The sequence below is a fragment of the Musca domestica genome, unplaced genomic scaffold, assembly GCF_030504385.1.
Source record: "Musca domestica strain aabys unplaced genomic scaffold, Musca_domestica.polishedcontigs.V.1.1 604, whole genome shotgun sequence".
Lineage (NCBI taxonomy): Eukaryota > Metazoa > Arthropoda > Insecta > Diptera > Muscidae > Musca > Musca domestica.
Genome location: NW_026712365.1, coordinates 30,001 through 48,345, shown reverse-complemented (window position 1 = coordinate 48,345; position 18,345 = coordinate 30,001). Strand labels below are relative to the sequence as shown.

The 18,345-nt window shown below is 35.7% G+C and overlaps 3 protein-coding genes across 3 annotated transcripts in view; 1 reads left to right on the top strand and 2 right to left on the bottom strand.

Annotated features, from left to right (window-relative positions):
• The window catches only part of LOC131805791 (chromatin-remodeling ATPase INO80-like), a gene marked incomplete at its 3' end in the record, with an annotated part of 79,706 nt that overhangs the window by 40,322 nt on the left and 21,039 nt on the right, over nucleotides 1-18,345 (top strand). The window lies entirely within an intron of this gene.
• Nucleotides 2,923-7,584, bottom strand: LOC131805789 (putative serine protease K12H4.7). Its single transcript, XM_059129411.1, has 7 exons — nucleotides 7,332-7,584; nucleotides 6,859-7,040; nucleotides 6,546-6,781; nucleotides 3,844-4,081; nucleotides 3,612-3,778; nucleotides 3,254-3,544; nucleotides 2,923-3,186 (listed from the first exon to the last, which is right to left on the bottom strand). Exons 1-7 carry the CDS (start codon nucleotides 7,542-7,544, stop codon nucleotides 3,077-3,079), a joined length of 1,437 nt encoding a protein of 478 aa, XP_058985394.1. The 5' UTR covers nucleotides 7,545-7,584; the 3' UTR covers nucleotides 2,923-3,076.
• On the bottom strand, nucleotides 10,433-12,336 carry LOC101891619 (putative serine protease K12H4.7). The gene is made up of 7 exons (XM_020037485.2): nucleotides 12,100-12,336; nucleotides 11,829-12,010; nucleotides 11,533-11,768; nucleotides 11,178-11,409; nucleotides 10,951-11,117; nucleotides 10,604-10,894; nucleotides 10,433-10,539 (listed from the first exon to the last, which is right to left on the bottom strand). The coding sequence occupies exons 1-7, from the start codon at nucleotides 12,298-12,300 to the stop codon at nucleotides 10,433-10,435; spliced, it is 1,416 nt and encodes a 471-aa protein (XP_019893044.2). The 5' UTR covers nucleotides 12,301-12,336.

Genomic DNA, 18,345 nt, shown 5'->3' with positions numbered 1-18,345 from the left:
CTCTTTAGCTCTTTTGAGTCTATTTTCTTTCCGTCGCGGTGTAAGTTCTTGCACTTTTTGGAATTTCAATGGCTTTACCCCGAGCTCATTTTTCAATATTTGCCGAATGCAATATTGCGATATGTTCAGCTCAGTAGCCAATTTTCGGCTTCTGCAACGCGGGTTTCGATCAAGTAGCTTCTTTACTCGCTTTCGAACCGTATCTGCGGATGTTGTTGTTTTCTTCCGACCACTTCCTTGACGTCGGGCTACGCTACCAGTATCGCGGTAACGAGCGATGGTACGAGACACAAAAGATTTATTCACATTTAAATGCTGGAGTACTCTAACGATAGCCACTTGTGGGTTTCCCGCCAAATATAAGGAAATCATATTATCACGCTTGAATTCCATCACGAATTACTTTTTTTTATGGAAAATTCTCACCAAAATGCTTTTGTACGCATGTAAGCAATATAATAAGCTGTCACTGGAATAATTTTAGCAGCTGTCGGACGAGTGGCTTAGAAATGACAGCAGTCTGAAGTTGGTTGCAGTTTTTTCATCTCGCACTGTAGTTAATTTGGTATTGGGATAGACCTCAAAAACCGTAAAACTTCATATTGTAAAAATTTTTGGTATCTGGAATTGAGATATGGAGTTGGTTTTGGAAGTCTGTATTGTAATTGTACGAAAGGTACTACTGTGCAAAAATACTGAATTTTGATATTGAAGTCACTGCTACTAAATTTTATATTGGGTGAAGGGAAAGAGTTGCAATCCCTAGATTTGATATTGAAGTCTCTCTTGGCATCTGGTTTTGAGATCTGGTGGTGGTTTTGCAAATGCGTACTATAATTGTCCAAAAAGTACTAAATTGTACCAATGTTGAAACACTTTTTGTGTCTAGGATGAAGAGTTTGTTTCGGATATGCGTACTAAATGTTACTAAATTTGGTATTGGGTGAAGGAATATAGTTAAATTCTAAAATTTGATATAGAGGTCACTGTTGGCCTCTAGGGCTTATGTGTTGGGGGTATTATAAGTTTGATTGGGCCAGAATTTATGTAACACCTCGAAATATTGGTTTCCCATATAGGAAAGTATATATGGATCTTCCTAGCTCGCCGAGCTGAGTCGATCTAGCTATGTATGTCCGTCCGTCTGTCCATGTTAATTTGTAATCACGCTACAGGTCGCAATTATGGTCCGATCCTAACGAAATTTTGCACGAAGGTTAGGGTCAGAATAGAACCCTATTTCTTTTGGAGATGATCGCCAAATTTTTAGGGGTTGAAATGGACCAAATACTGAAAAAATGTCGGAAGGTTAGGGTCGGAAATGCACGAAGGTTAGGGTCAGAATAGAACCCTATTTCTTTTGGAGATGATCGCCAAATTTTTAGGGGTTGAAATGGACCAAATACTGAAAAAATTTCGGATTTTTCAGTAGCTATACAGGTCGCAATTATAGACCAATCGATGCGGAATTTCGCATGTAGCTAGAGTTTAGGGCGAGTAAGAAGCCTACCAATTTGGGTGGTCATCGGATAATATTTAGCGGGTAAAATAGAGAATATCTTTTGTGTTGAAAAAATTCAAAATTTTTCATTAAACCGCGAATATTTTAAATCCCGGCGAAATCACAAAGCCATGACAAGGTTACTTCTGATTTTTACATTGATGTTAACATCCAACAAATCGGATATATAGCAAAATATGTGCGATATATATGTCTATCAAAGAAGATATGCTTGAAAGATCTCTTATATGTCGAGACAGTTCTCATTAATTCAGAATGGCCTCTTGGCAGGGAAGAAAAAACGTCTAAAAAATCGCATAAAAATATCTCTCTAACGATGAAAATATTGAATTTGTAATATTTTCTCATATTTTTTCAATTTTGTCATATCTTTGGCATATTTTCATTTTGAATTAAACATTTGGTAATATTTCTACAGCTAACAAAACTAAGTAGTTAGGATATCAGGATATCATATACAGATCGCATTTATGGCCCGATCCTTATGAAATTTTGCATGGGGATAAGATGAGGGTCAGAATAGAAGCCTACTCTTTTTGGAGATAATCGCCATATATTTAGGGGTTGAAAGGTACCAAAAAAACTGCAAAATTGTCAGCAAGTCGTAATTATCGCCCGATCCTCACGCGCATTTGAATGGAGGTTACCGGACATTGCAAAAGCCAAGCAGTTTCGGATGGCCGTCCAAAAATATTCAATGTGTGAAATAGTTTACCAACTTTTGTAGACTAAATACGAAAATGTCCATTCCAGCGACTTTTTGGAGAATTCATAAATGCAGGAAAGACGCACTTCCGACTATTTCGTTAACGCTGATTTCGTTGAAGAATATAGTCAAATGTCTGTATCTCATATAGATGCGTTTCAGTCAAAAACCAATAATAAATGTTAATCTTTTGCCACTTCTGAGAGATTATAGGTCTTTGGGAAATATTGGTTCCAGATCTAGGAAGACCGTTTACGTGCAACATCCACCAATAAATTGGAAATGAGCAAATAAGTTTAAGTTGCTATTATTCGAAAATTAGAGAACGAAACCTGATGGTTTTCTTTTATTATTTGTCACAATATCTTGTGGAATTCTTTCGAGTATGTCGTCTATATAAACTGTATCGTTTATTATAGTGTTGTAGGGTATTCAACGGTCGGCCCCGCTCGACTGTAGCCTTTGCTTACTTGTTTTACTTATATCCTCATCGGTAAACTTCAAAATAAAAGAAGAGGTAAAAATTGTTTTATTTTAGTCGGTCCCTGTCCCTTCCTTACTGGTTTCCATTTACTGCACTCCGATACGAATAATCTTGTATCAAATTGCAAATTTGCCCCGTTAAAACGACGCTACTATAAATAGTGTCGTATTGATTTATTTTTTCAAAATCAAAATCTTATCACGCTTTACATTCGTTTGATTAAAAACAGGCCATAACAAACAGACATGAGATATCGCTCATATTGCTGCAGCATGGCCAATCATTTGGTTTATTGGTCACAATTAATTAATAAATAATGTTATTTAATAGTGGAAACAATTTCATTATCAGCTCTACACCGCTCTCATTCCGACAGCCATTCTCTAACCAATTGCGCAACCTTTTCCTTGGAGGCACGCAGTTCGGGGGTATCATTGTCGCTAATGGAACCCAAATCTTTGCAATGGGCATGATCTGTAAAAGAGAGTAGAAAATATTTTCAAAAATATTCCCAAAACAAAAATTCTTTCAAAATTCTCACATGGAATAATGGTGGCTTGATTTTCATCTTGTATACCCATGGCTCTCCAGGGATCCACCTGGCCATGAGACATATAAACATTTTCCACTTCGGGATTGAGGCCACCAAACATGGCATTGGTATTGTCCAGTTGTTGTTGTATAAACTCATTGGTAAATTCCTGGCCATAGGCATCGGCACACATGGTGGTGAAGAAGACCAGGGGGTATTTGCTGCCAAATGGCTGATTCGTCGATGTGGAGGTTTGATACCAACCAAACTCGTTGCAGGTTTGATAGATCCATTGGCGCACTAGAAATAACAAATAATTTCAATTAGTTTTTTCTTCATCCATTTTCCCCTTACAAAGTTAACTTACTAATATTATTGCTAAAGGCAGAATCAATAATAAGTCCCACATAGGTTTTATAGGACATATCGGTACAACCCTTGGTGCCAAAATTCTTGACAATATAATTCGACACACCAATAAGATCTGTGCTTCCAGCCATAATTTCATTGCAGGCATTTTGAATGCTGCCGGAGCTAAATTTACAATGAAAAATATGTCAAATATTAATTTTTAAAGTTCTCTCGTTTTTTGTACTTACTAATGATTATGAGTCTGCACCAGGTTGGCGAAAATTTCCGAAATCTCATAGAACAATGTCCAGACATCCAAATCGCTATGCTCATCAAAGTTATTGCACAAGCGCAGCATAGCCTTAACCTCAGCACCACGTTTATTCTCAATCATCGATTCCAGTTCGGCAATACCACGTTTAATGCGATCATGGCAGGTTTGACCACCAACCAAGGTTACGGATTCGCCCATAACTTCTTTGTATTCTGGAATATGGGAGGAAACAAAAAAATATATATATTTTATTAAGAAAAATATTGTCATGCAGGCAATTTTCAAGTTCGTTTGTGCAGGGTGGGATAAAAAAAACTTCAAAAAAAAAAAAAAAAAAAAAAAAAAAAAACGCCATATTTTTTACATATTTTTTAAATTTTATTGAAAAATGTCGGAAATAGCATCAAATTTTAGACTAAGTATAGATTTGTTCGAATTGGTCACTTTTGGCACGAATTATGGCCTTCAAACGTCCAATGAAACCGTCACACGCTGCCTGAATGTTGCTCTGCAGTACTTTGGCCCTTTTCCGGCGAAGCGCTTGCTTAAGTATCGATCACCACGTTGGTATTTTTTAGTGCCAATCCTGCTTTCCAAAATACTCCAGATACAATAGGGCAACGGATTAGTATCCGAAGATTTTGGTGGTCATTTTGCGCTGGAAATTAAGCGAGGAACCACATTTTGTAACGTGCTAGTGCAGTGGTGCTGAGTCCTGTTGGAATGTCCAAGGCTTTAATACACCCTTCAGAATATTTTCGCGATAATATTTGGCATTTATTCTAATGCCACAGTCGATTGATACGAGCGGAGAGCGACCATCGGCTGCTATGACGACCCACCCCATCGCCATGGCCGGCGCTTGAGTTCTGGTGGCCAACCGAAGGTGCAAATTTTCAGCTGACTTCTGTTGCAAGTAAACACGATCATTTTGTTTGTTTAAAAACTGCTGGACAACGAATATTTTCTCATCGGAGAAAACCAAATTCGGCATTTCACCACTGTCGGCCAAGCAAAGTAACTCTTTAGCTCTTTTGAGTCTATTTTCTTCTCGTTGCGGTGTAAGTTCTTGCACTTGTTGGAATTTCAATGGCTTTACCCCGAGCTCATTTTTCAATATTCCGAATGGAATATTGCGATATGTTCAGCTCATGATCCATTTTTCGGCCACTGCGGCGCGGGTTTCGATCAAGTCGCTTCTTTACTTTTCGAACCATTTCTGCTGATGTTTTTGTTTTTTTTTTTCGTCCAATTCCTTGACGTCGGGCTACGCTACCAGTATCACGGAGACGTCGATGGTATGAGATACGAAAGATTTATTCACATTTAAATGCTGGAGTGCTCTAACGATAGACACTTGTGGTTCTCAAGCCAAATATAAAGAAATCACACTACCACGCTTGAATTCCATCACGAATAACTTTTTTTCTGGAAAATTCTCACCAAAATGTTTTGTACGCTTGTAAAGAATATATATTGAGCTGTCATTGGCATAATTTTAACAGCTGTCGGACGAGTGGCTTAGAAATGACGGCAGTCTAAAGTTGGTTGCAGTTTTTTCATCTTAGCTTGTATAGTGTGGGTAATCTATCTGTGCTGTTGGGATAATGTGGATAAATTATATATGCGGTTTGGATAATGTGGTTATGGTATCAGTGGTGTTTGAATGGTATAGATACATTACCCACGTTGTTGCGATAATACAGATACAATATCCGCCTTCTTTTCATAATGTAGGTATATTATCAAAGTTGTTTGGATAATACAGATCCATGTTCCACGCTGCAGATACATTATTCTGATTGTTATCCACGGGGTTTGGATAATACAGATCCATGTTCCACGCTGCAGATACATTATTCTGATTGTTATCCACGTTGTTTGGATACTGTAGATACATTATCCACGGTATAGATACATTATCCGTGTTGTAGATACATTATCCAAGTGGTTTAGAAAATGTAGATACATTATCCACGTGGTTTGCATAATGTAGATACATTAGCCACGTTGTAGATACTGTATCCACGTGGTTTTGATAGTGTAGATACATTATCCACGGGGTTTGGATACTGTAGATACATTATCCACGTTGTAGATACATTATCCACGTTGTTTGGATGCTGTAGATACATTATCCACATTGTAGATACATTATCCAAGTTGTTCGGATAATGTAGATACATTATCCACGTTGTAGATACATTATCCACGGGGTTTGGATACTGCAGATACATTATCCACGTTGTTTGGATACTGTAGATACATTATCCACGGTGTAGATACATTATTCACATTGTAGATACATTATCCAAGTGGTTCGGATAATGTAGATACATTATCCACGTTGTAGATACATTATCCACGGGGTTTGGATACTGTAGATACATTATCCACGGTGTAGATACATTATTCACATTGTAGATACATTATCCAAGTGGTTCGGATAATGTAGATACATTATCCACGTTGTAGATACATTATCCAAGTGGTTTGGATAATATAGATACATTATCCACCTTGTTCGAATGTTGCAGATACAATTAATTATCCTTGCCATTTGCTAACATGGATAAATTATTTTCACCATTTAGATAAAGGAGATTCTCCATTCATTTAAATGCCAAAACGTAGATAAATTATCCAACATTTATCTAAATTATCTAAAATACTTACCAAAAAAGTTAGCCTTTGCAAACAATGGAGCACTGGAAGCCCAACAGCCGGCAGCCAAATCGGGATACAGTTTCTTGAACCATGTTACCATGGTGGCGGAATACGAACCACCAGTCAGTATGGCCTTGGAATTGCTCATGCCAGGAATGGTGGCTTTCATGGTGCGGATAAAGTGGGCCAAATCGGCCAAAGCTTGGCGGACATTCAAATATTTCATGTTGTCATTGGTCATGGCACTGGAAGGAAATAGAGAAAACGAAATACAAATTTTTATTAAATTTCCTCTCTTTATCTCCTCCCCAAAGTTCCTCACCTCACTGGCCTACTTTGACCATAGAAACGATGTTCGGTATAGAATAAATAACCATTATGTTCACGGGCCATATCGTAAACATGGCCACCGCTAATGGATCCAGCGGAAATGGCCCATTCGCCACCAACATAGATGAAGATGGGGCCACCTTCTTGATAGAATTCATCGTTGGCCATGTAACGCTAAAGCAAGGAGGAAAAAGATAATTTAAGATTATTTCTTTTTTCTGAAAATTCTCCATCCTCGAAAAAAAACCTATTACAAATTGCATTACTGACGCATTATTTCACAAGGAGACGCCAATCGAAATAAGTAGTTATTCTTTAGATATTTTTTGAAGTAACCACAGAATTTCTTATTAGAATTTCTAAGGAGTAACTCTTTATTTCCAGCGAATTGCCTTCTTCAAGATAATGGCTAACTAATCGGATTTGTAATGAGTTTTTATTTTTACTGCACCCTTCCTTCCTTACCATCTGCCATGTCCTGGTCTCCTTGTCATCGAAATGATCCAATTTCTGTTCAATATAACTGGTCACAACATTGGCCCGAGCCTTTGCCTGTGGTCCGGGTTCCTTGTGGCGAGCATTGAATATATTCAAAAATGCCTGAGGATCATTTTCAGCTGCTTTGGCCACAGCAATGCCAGCTACCACGGCCAAGAGAATCAACGATAATTTTGCCATTTTTTCTTTCCGAGAGTCACCAGAAGACTAAATACTTTGAATGCCTTGCTGCCATGGCTTTAGGCGGCAATAAAATTGACGCTGTATTTCTTCTTTAGCAAATCTTATCTGCGAATCGTTAAAACCAGCTATTGTAGGACTGATAGCTAATCTATGACTCTTGAGTTGGTAATCGATCGATTAGTAAATCAAAAAATCAATTGGTTTAATACGTGGGGTTTAATAGCTTGTACTCCATTAGATAGATAATTTATATAAAGTCAGCTAAGTTTCTGCAGTGTTTTCCCTTCATGCTGTTCCGTACCCTCCGGAAACCAGATAAGACACTGTATGTGTCCAATAAATTGTCACAAATTCTTTCTTATCATTTAATACTCCAAATGAAGTCAACGAATCTAAAGAAATTTATGGGCGAGAATTTCACACAAAGTTCGACATTGCCAAACAAAATAGTTGGCCTACAAAATGAGAAACGACAACTCTCAGAACCATAGACAGTGGTGTGTGAATTATAAGTGGAACGTAGCGGTTAGATGTGGCTGAATTATTGGAAATGAATGGTTACGAAAGAAGTCGATCGACTTCCTTAAAGAAGAGCTCTAGGGTTTCTGTGGAGAAGAACCCAAAGTCGTCTTTAGAGAGGGCCGAAGGTTTTCTATGGAGAAAAGCTCAAGGCATTCTATGGAGAAAAGCTGAAGGTATTCTATGGAGAAGACCTCAAAGGTCTTCTATGAAGAAAACCTCAAAGGTTTTCTTCGGAAAATACCTCAAAGTCTACTTCGGCGAAGACTTCAAAATCTTCTTCGGAGAAGATCTCAACGTTTTCTCCAGAGTTGACCTCAAAGATTACTTCTTCGGAGAAGATCTCAAGGTCTTCTATTGTGAAAACCTCAGAACCTTCTATTATGAAGACCTCAAGGTCTTCTATGTGAGAGAGACCTCAAGGTCTTCTATGGAGATAGAAAACCTCATGAGGTCTTCATGGTCTCCTATGGCGAAGAAGACATCAAGGTCTTCTATGGAGAAGACATCAAGGACCTCAAGGTCTTCTATGTAGAGAAGACCTCAAGATTATCTATGGAAAGAAAACCTCAAGGTATTTTATGGAGAAGAAACGGCTTTCTATGGAGCAGAAAAGCTCATGGTCTTCTATGGAGCAGAAGACCTCTTGGTCTTCTGTGGAGATGACCTCAAAGACTTTCTATGGAGAAAACCTAAGGTGGTTTATGGGGACGACTTTACGGTATTCTATGAAGAAATTTCTAAGAAAAGACCTCAAGGTCGTCTTTTCTCCATAGAAGAAGATCTTAGAAATGTCTCCATAGAATACCGTAAAGTCGAATGGTGAGACACCTCAGGTCTTCTAGAGAGAGAGAAGACCTCTATGTCTTCTATGAAGAGAGGAGACCTCAAGTTCTTTAATGGGGAGAGAAGACCTCAAGGTCTTCTATGGCGAAGAAGACCACAAGGTCTTCTATGGCGAAGAAGACCTCATGGTCTTCTATGGCAAAGAAGGCTTCAAGACCTTCTGTGGAGAAGAAGATCCCAAAGTCTTTGAGGTCTTCTATGGTAGAGAAGACATCAAGGCTTTCTATGGGGAGAGAGGACCTCAAGGCTTTTTATGGCAATGAAGACCTCAAGGATTTCTAATCGAGAAGATCTCATCGCTTTCTTCTATGATAAGACCTTAAGGACCTCTCAGGTGAGGATCTCAGTGTTTTCTATGGTGAGGATCTCAGAATCTTTTATGGAAAAGACTCTATTGTCTTCTGTGGAAAAATCGTTGGGTTTTCTATGGAGGAAAAATCTGAGTCTTCCTCTTTTGAGAGATCTTAAGAAAATTAAATCTCCATTTGGCGCACAAATAACCTGGAATTGGATAAAGATATACATGGGAGCTATATCCATATTACGCTTGTGAAGGACTTTTACACCAAATCGGATAAAACATATATATGGGAGCAATAGATCTGAAGCGATTTTCACTAAATTCGAAGTACTTGTTTCTAGAATGAATTCAGTCAGAATTGCCAAAAATTCAGCCCATTTGGGCTGATATTAGTCATTTGGTGCACAATAAACCTGATAACGGATAAAGATATATATGGCAGCTAAATTCTAATCTGATCCGATTTCGATAAAATTTGACAGAGGAATTTTTGAGCTCCATAAGTTATCTGGTACCAAATATCATGCTTGTGAAGTGCATATCACGAATGTGATGAATTGTTTCCAGACTGATGAACTTGTTTCCAGACTGAATTCGGTCGGATATTCCAAAATTCAGGTCATCTGGACTGATATTGGTCATTTGGTGGACAAATAACCCGAAATCAGTTGAAGATATATATGGGAGATATATCTAAGTTTGAACCGAATCCCACCAATTTCACGCAAATATTGTCTGAAAATTTCATCTAAATCGGATAATCGGATAAATGCGACCTGCATTTTGTTCACAAAAATACATGGACAGACGGTTCTATGGAGATCCTCAAAATTCACTATGTGTCTACCTCGCTTCCGTCTCCATGTTACAAATGTACGAAGCCATAATACCCTTACCACTATGTGGTGTAGGGTATAAAAATTCGGGGTCTCTTAAGAGAAGGGCTTTAATTTTCTGTAGATAAGACATGAAGAGATCTCCCCAATGTTCTCTGGAAAAGGCGTTGTTTTAATTATGATCTTGTATATTTTTGTAAAAAAAAAAAAAACCTTCTGATCTTCAAGCCTTCTGCCCATACTGGTTGGTCTTCTATGTAGGGATTTCTTTGGTCTTGGAAGAGCCTTTTTTCTCTATGGAGATTTTATTTTTCTAATTAAATAGATATTTATTATTTTTCATTAATTTATTTATTTTCCTATCCATTTGAAGGTCATTCCATTTACTTTAACCATTCCCTCACCAATTCAGCCAATCTGTCTTTCGAAGCCTTCAATTCCGGTGTATCCTTGTCACTGATCGAACCAAAGTCCTTGCAATGGGCTCTCACTGCAAAGTGGAGTGATTTTTTTATTTAAGCAATTGTTTTGCTATCCATTAATTTTTTACTTACATGGTATAATTGTTGCTTGTCCTTCCTCCTGTACACCCATAGCCCTCCATGGATCCAGTTGGCCATGGGTCATATAGACATTTTCCACTTCGGGGTTTAGGGCTCCAAAGAATTCATTGGTACCCTTTATTTGATTTTCTATATATTCTTCGGTGAACTTTTCACCAAATTCATCGTAGCACAATTGTGAGTATAGCTTCACTGGGAAGAGGGTACCGAATGGTTGATTCTTGGAGCCGGATGTTTGATACCAACCATATTCGTTGCAGGTTTGATAAAACCATTGGCGATCTGACAGAGGAAAATTTAGTAATTTATTAGGAAAATGAAGCATATATCCTACTTACACATTCCCTTGTCGAAAGAGGTATAATTGTAGCTCTCCACCATATCCTTGTAGGTAATCTCTGTACAATTTTTACTCTTGAAATAGGGTTTGAGGAAGTTCATAAGTCCACCCAAGTCATCATCGGCCTCCATTATTTTATTGCAAGTTTTCTGAATGGTGTTATTGCTGAAAAAATTGCGATTTTTATGAGTAAAATTATTTTAGTCGTGAAATTCCATAGCTTACTTATGATTCTGTACGATGCCGGCAAAAATGTCCGATATTTGTGAAAACAATGTCCACACATCCATTTCATTGGTTTCATCAAAATTATCGCAGATATTGAAAAGTCCCTTCATGTCGGTGGAACGATTATTCGATAGCATCGATTCTAGTTCCATGATGCCTTTTTGGATGCGTTCATAACAGTTTTCACCGCCCATGAGACGTATCGATTCGCCCGTAACTTCTTTGTATTCTGCAAAAAAAAAAAAAAAAAAAAATTTAAAATAGATTACGATCCGGATATCCATTCTAGGACATGCGAATCGATATCAATTTTTAAAATGAAACTTGAATCTATTTCAAAAATCAAACTTACCCACAAAATCTCTCTTAGCCAGCAGTGGGGCACTGGAGGCCCAAGCACCATTAGCCAACTCAGGATACAATTTCTTAAACCATGTTACCATGGTGGCAGAGTATGAACCACCACTCAAAAATACCTTCGATTCCGACATGCCAGGTATGGTGGCCTTCATGATGCGTATGAAATGGGCCAAATCGGCCAAGGCTTGGCGAACATGCAAGTACTTCATGTTTTCGGGAGACAAGTCACTGAAACACAAAATAAACCTTTATTAAAATATCCTCCCATCATCCAACACCTCCACCTACCTCACAGGTTTACTTTGTCCATAATAACGATGCTCGGTATAAAACAAATACCCTTTATGTTCCTTGGCCATGTCGTAGTGGTGGCCGCTGGTAATGGCTCCTGGTGAAATGGCCCATTCACCGCCAACATAAATGAACATGGGACCACCCTTCTCATAGAATTCATCGTTGGCCAAGTAGCGCTTTAAGGATAATTTTGAGATTTTTTATTTTTTAAGGATAATTTTGAGATAATTCGTTACTGCTTGGAATTGAACTCAGATATCCTTACCATTTGCCATGTCCTTGTTTCATCATCATCGAAATGATCCAGTCTCTGATCTATCCATTTTGTGGGTACCCATACCAGGCTTGCAGTTTGTGGTCCAGGATCGTCGTGTAATTCATTGAAGGTCCTTGAGAAAACATTAGAACTGCTAACTCCTTGGAGAAGGACCAAGAAGGATAATGGTACAATAAAACGAATTTTCATGTTTTGTGGAGAAATTAATTTTTTTACGTGAGCTCTATGTTCGCCAACGTTTAGACCACTGAAGTTATTACCACTTCCAATAGACTTTTATATGTCAACTATTTGCTTCCATAGAAAAAAAAAACTAAAAAGTTAATCTTTATCTATTTTAAGCACTTTATGCAATGGGAGGGAGCGTGCTAACGTACGGAACATGGGGGGTCATGATAACGTTTTTTTTTTTTCATTCAACTTCCAGTAATTTTTTCGGTGATTTCAGCCACTGTTTTTTTGTCACTGAAATTTATGCAGTTTTTCGTCCCCACAGCCAGCTACGCCTGTTATGTTATCAGTGCCCCCATACCATTTTTTGACCTAAACCTCCAAAGCTTCAATCGAACTTTTGCCGAAGTAATTAGAGGCCTCTTATCATTGCAGTGGCAACATGCTACTTACCCATTTTCCGGTAAGTGCCACTTACATTTGCACTTCAGTTATACCAAAGAGGAAAAAAAGTAGAGCAATAGTTTCCAATGGATATTGGCAATTAGTATGTTTTGTTATTTAGCTAAATAAAAAACATTTTAAAAATTTGATTTAAAAATCCACATTTATTTAACTGTTGGTCCTTAACGATTTTTTTACGAAATCCATGCACCCTAAAAAATTGGACATTGGTGGTTCCTAAAGTGTTTCAAAAATTTTTTCAGAGAGTCCTTGAAAATAATCTTTGAGAAATCCGCGCTCTTGGGTCCTTTAATTCTTCAGCTTTTTTCAAGAGAGTCCTTAAAAATATATATAGCAATGATCCACATTTGTGATTCTTAAAGTTCCAGATTTTGGCTTTGATAGTTCATAGTTCAAAATTATTCTTTAAAAATATCCATATTTGAAACATATTCTTGAAAAATATTTTTAAAAATTCTTGATCTGTCATTGAAAAAACATTTCCTGAAAAAGATAAGTATATGTATTCGATAGTCCTTGAACAGAAATATTAAAGACATTTTTCAGAGCAATCAACGTGGATTTTTGATAGACTTCTTTTCAAGGACTCCCTGAAAAAAAAATAAAGGAACCATAAACGTGGATTCCTCAAAGAATCTTTTCAATGACTCTTTGAGGAAAATTGTGGAAAGACTGTAATAACCTCAAATGTGCAAGGACATTCCGAGCTGTAAAAAGAGAATTTTTTAAAAATATTATTTCAAGGACTTGAAGGACATAGATTTTTTGGCACTCTCAGAAACAGAAACATTGATTTTTTAACTCTCAGGGCTATAAACAAGCTTTTTTAAAAATGTTTTCAGAGCATTTAAAGTGGATTTTTTAAAGAATATTTTTTCAAGGACCATTAGTAAATTATTTCAAGGACTATCAGAACTATTCACTGTTCTGATAGTCCTTGAAAGATTATTTACCAATACATTTGCAAGAACTTTGAGGTCCGTCAGAATCAATAACTTTTTTATACATATATTTTAAAGGACTGTTCGAAAAAATGTTGAGCCACGTATGCCCTTTTTTATGGATATTTTTAAGGACTTTCAGAGTTGTGAAAAATGGATTTTTCAAAAAACATTTTTCTAGGACTTTAAGGACATAGATCTTAAGGGTTTCAGCGGCAGAAACTTTGATATTTTAAGAATATTTTTTTCAAGGACTCTCAGAGCAAAAAATACCGATTTTTAAGAATATTTTCAGAGCCTGGGAAGTGGATTTTTAAGGTATACCTTTTTCAAGTTGGTGAAAGATTGAGTTTTTAAATATTATTTGTACAAGGACTTTAAGGGGCTTTCAGCGAAAGAAACTTTGACATTTTAAGAATATTTTTGAAAGGACTCTCGGAGCAACGAAAGAGCTGTTTTTTAAGAATATTTTCAGAACCTGGAAAGTGGATTTTTTTAGAGAATATTCTTTCCAAGGACCATTAGAAAATATTTTGTCAAGGACTATCAGAACAGTTAACGAATATATTTTCAAGGACATTGAGGACCATCAGATCAAAAAGCTAGGATTTTTTAATAGATTTATTTTTAAAGACTCTCTGAAAAAATTTTTTGAAGGACTATAGGAACCATGAATTTGGATTCCTAAAATATTCTTTCAAGGAATCTTTAAGAAAAAATTGTTGAGAGACTGTGGGAACCTCGAATGTGAATTTTTAAGGACTATCTGAGGTGTAAAGTCTGAATTTTTCAACAACTTTAAGGACACCGATTTTTTGGCTCTATCAGACACAGAAACTTAGACTTTTTTAGAACATTTTTCAAGGTCTCTCAGAGCTACATAAGAGCTATTTTTAAGAATAGTTTTAGAGCCAAAAATATTTTCTCAAGGACTTTAAGAACATAGATTATTACGAACTATTATTTACGAATACATTTTCAGAGCAATAAAGCCGATTTTAAGAATATTTCTAGAGCATGGAATGTGAATTTTTTAAAGAATATTTTTTATTTTGTATTTTACTTTATCCAGGACTATCAAAACATTCAACATGGATCATTTATGAATATATTTTCGAAAACTAGATAGATTTACCTTTAGGGCTATCTGAACAAATTTTTGAAGATCTATAGGAGCAAGAACGTGGATTCCTCAAAGAATCTTTTTAAGAACTCTTTATGGAAAATTGTGGAAAGACTGTAATAACCTCAAATGTGCAAGGGCATTCTGAGCTGGAAAAAGAAAATTTTTTAAAAATATTATTTCAAGGACTTGAAGAACATAGATTTTTTGGCCCTCTCAGAAACAGAAACATTGATTTTTTAACAATACTTTTTCAATGTCTCTCAGGTCTATAAACAAGCTTTTTTAAAAATGTTTTCAGAGCATTAAAGTGGATTTTTTAAGGAATATTTTTCAAGTACCATTAGTAAATTCTTTCAAGGACTATCAGAACAGTCAAAATGGATTATTTACGAATACATTTTCAAGAACTTTGAGGACCGTCAGAACCACTAACTTTTTTATACATATATTTTAAAGGACTGTTCGAAAAAATGTTGAGCCACGTATGCCCTTTTTTATGAATATTTTTAAGGACCTTCAGAGTGGTGAAAGATTGATTTTTTAAAGAATATTTTTCTAGGACGTTAAGGACATAGATCTTAGGGCTTTCAGCGGCAGAAACTTTGATATTTGAAAGGACTCTCAGAGCTAAAAAAAACAGATTTTTAAGAATATTTTTAGAGACTGGAAAGTGGATTTTTTAGAGAATATATTTGTCTGGAACTATCAGAACAGTCAACGAATATATTTTCAAGGACACTGAGGACCATCAGATCAAAAAAACTAGGAGTTTTTAATATATTTATTTTTAAAGACTCTCTGAAAAAAATTTTTGAAGGACTATAGGAACCATGAATTTGGATTCCTAAAATATTCTTTCAAGAAATCTTTAAGAAAAAATTGTTGAGAGACTGTAGGGACCTCGAATGTGAATTTTTAAGAACTATCTGAACCGTAAAATCTGAATTTTTCAAGAACTTTAAGGGCATAGATTTTTTGGCATTATCAGAGACAGAAACTTAGATTTTTTAAGAAAATTTTTCAAGGTCTCTCAGAGCTACAAAAGAGCTATTTTGAAGAATAGTTTTAGAGCCTGAAAAGTTAATTTTTAAAAAAATATTTTTCAAATAATTTTTTTCAAGAATTTTAATGACATAGTTTTTTTGACACTATCAAGGACAGAAACTTTGATTTTTTATGAATATTTTTTCAAGGACACTCTGAGCTTAAAACGAGCTTTTTTTAAGAATACTTCAAGGACAATCAGAACAGTTAACGTGTACTATTTATGAATATATTTTCAAGAACTTTGATCATCAGAACCACAAATGTTTTTTTAAAGATATATTTTTAAGGACTCTCTGAAAGAAATTTTTAAAGGACTGTAGGAACCAAGAACGTGGATTCCTCAGCAGTTATTTCAAGGACTCTCTGAAAAAAAAATTTGAAAGGCTATAGGAGTGTACATTTTTAAGTATATTTTTAATGGACTTTCAGATCTGTAAAAAGAAAATTTTTTAAAGAATATTTTTTTTCAAAAATTTTTTGGATTTTTAAAGAATACTTATTCAAGGACCAACAGTTACTTTTTCAAGGACCAAGCGTTCATTTTTAAAGAATATTTTTTTAAGGACCAACAGATCAATAAAGCTGAATTTTTTGAAGAATATTTTCTCAAGGACCAAGAGGTAGGCTTAGATTTTAGGTACTATCGGAGTCAGAAACTTTAATTTTGTTTCAGAATATTTTTTAAGGACTCTCAGAGCAATAAAAACCGATTTTTAAGAATATTTTCAGAGCCTACAACGTGGAAATATTAAATAATATTTGTTCAAGGACCATTAGAACCACAAGCTGGTAGTTTTACAGATATTTTTCCAGGACTGTTTGAGCTACAACCTGGATTATTTTTAATATTGCTTGTTCAAGGATTATCAGAATCCGAATCGAGAAATTTTGAGAATATCTTTTTAGGGACAATCAGAAGCGAATTTGAGGATTTTAAGAAATATTCCATTAGGGAATTTTTGAAGAAAATTTTTTTAAAGACTTTTAGACCACAAAATTTTTGAAAAAAAAAAATATTCGATTTTTTTATAATTATGAGGGAAATCCAGCAGATTATGAAAGTATCGTTTTGAACATTTACATCGAAAAGTTAACGAAATAAAGGGGCATAATCCCCCCTTTTCCACATTTTTGGAAATATTCTGATTAAGATATATAGAGTCTTTGGCAATATTGAAAATAAAAATATGGAAATTATTTTGGTAGAAAATTTTACCATTCAGGCGAGTCAATAAAAAGATATTTTGTCCTTCTTTTGAATATCGTTAAAAACTCCCTTTAAACAGGATTGTAGCAAGTTAAAATATTCTACAAATGTATTTGCCATAAAATTCTACTTTATGTCTTAGAAGACGTCGAAAGTCTAAATCTTGCTTAAACGCCAGGAATTTATATATATTAAAAACTCATTTTAGGGTTAAAGCCGAACTTTTTGTGATTTTTTGCAAAAACCTCCAACAAAGTTCCATTTTAGAAGGATGACGGCAAAGAGTCTTCATCAAATTTTACCATAAGTTACTAATGAAAAGAAATCTCTTAAAAAAGACCCCTTTGTTGACTCGCTTGAGGGTTAAAATTGGGTTAAATATAATTAAAAAAATATTCACCTTATTCTTACCTGCAATATTGATGAAGACACTACATACCTAAAATGCTCGTATTCCGAGGAATATTAATCCGAAAATTTCGAAAAGTTGGATGAAGGGGGAACTAGCCCCCTCTATTTTGGTTACATTCTATACAAACTTCCTTTTTTTAGCTCTTGCACAGTGTAAATTTTAGAATATTTTTTTTATTCTCTCCCCCAAAAGGCTAATCTTTCTTTTTCACAAGCAAAGAACATTAAAAACGGATGTACTTAATTTATGCCCATAAAACAAACATAAAAATTGCTGACGCCCGCCCCTTCACCCTTTACTTTCGGCACCCTCATCAATCAGGGGGGCTCTTTTATTCCACTCGTTGCACTTATAATTCGATAATTAGCCATTCAAGTGATGCGCTCTTAATAAAGAATTTTGACGCCTCGTTTTTTTCCTTCTTCTCCTCCTGTATTTAAAAGAAAAGGCTTTGTGTTGTTCTAGATGATCATGTCTAAACACTTCAAATAATTTGAAAATTGATTGGGTTGAAAAAAAAAAAAAAAAAAAAAAACAACACACTCACGCACAAAAGGAAAATTTGAAAATCCCGCTGTACAGACAAGATTTTCAATGAAAATCTCGGCCGCAAGTGTTCAACAAATCACGTGCGTTAAATGTCTGGCACACAAATCCGAAATGTTTTTGGCCCGCAGCAAATAGACAAGATAACACTTCCGCACAGAAAAATGGAGAGAAGGGGTAGGGGAGTGATTGTGTTTTTTATCAAAGGAAAGGAAATGGAGATTCCTTGGCAGTCGTTTAGATTTTTATTCTCTTTTTAAGGCTTCTATGTGCATAGACATTGATTGGGAATTCCTAAAACGCAATGTCTATCTGTGCT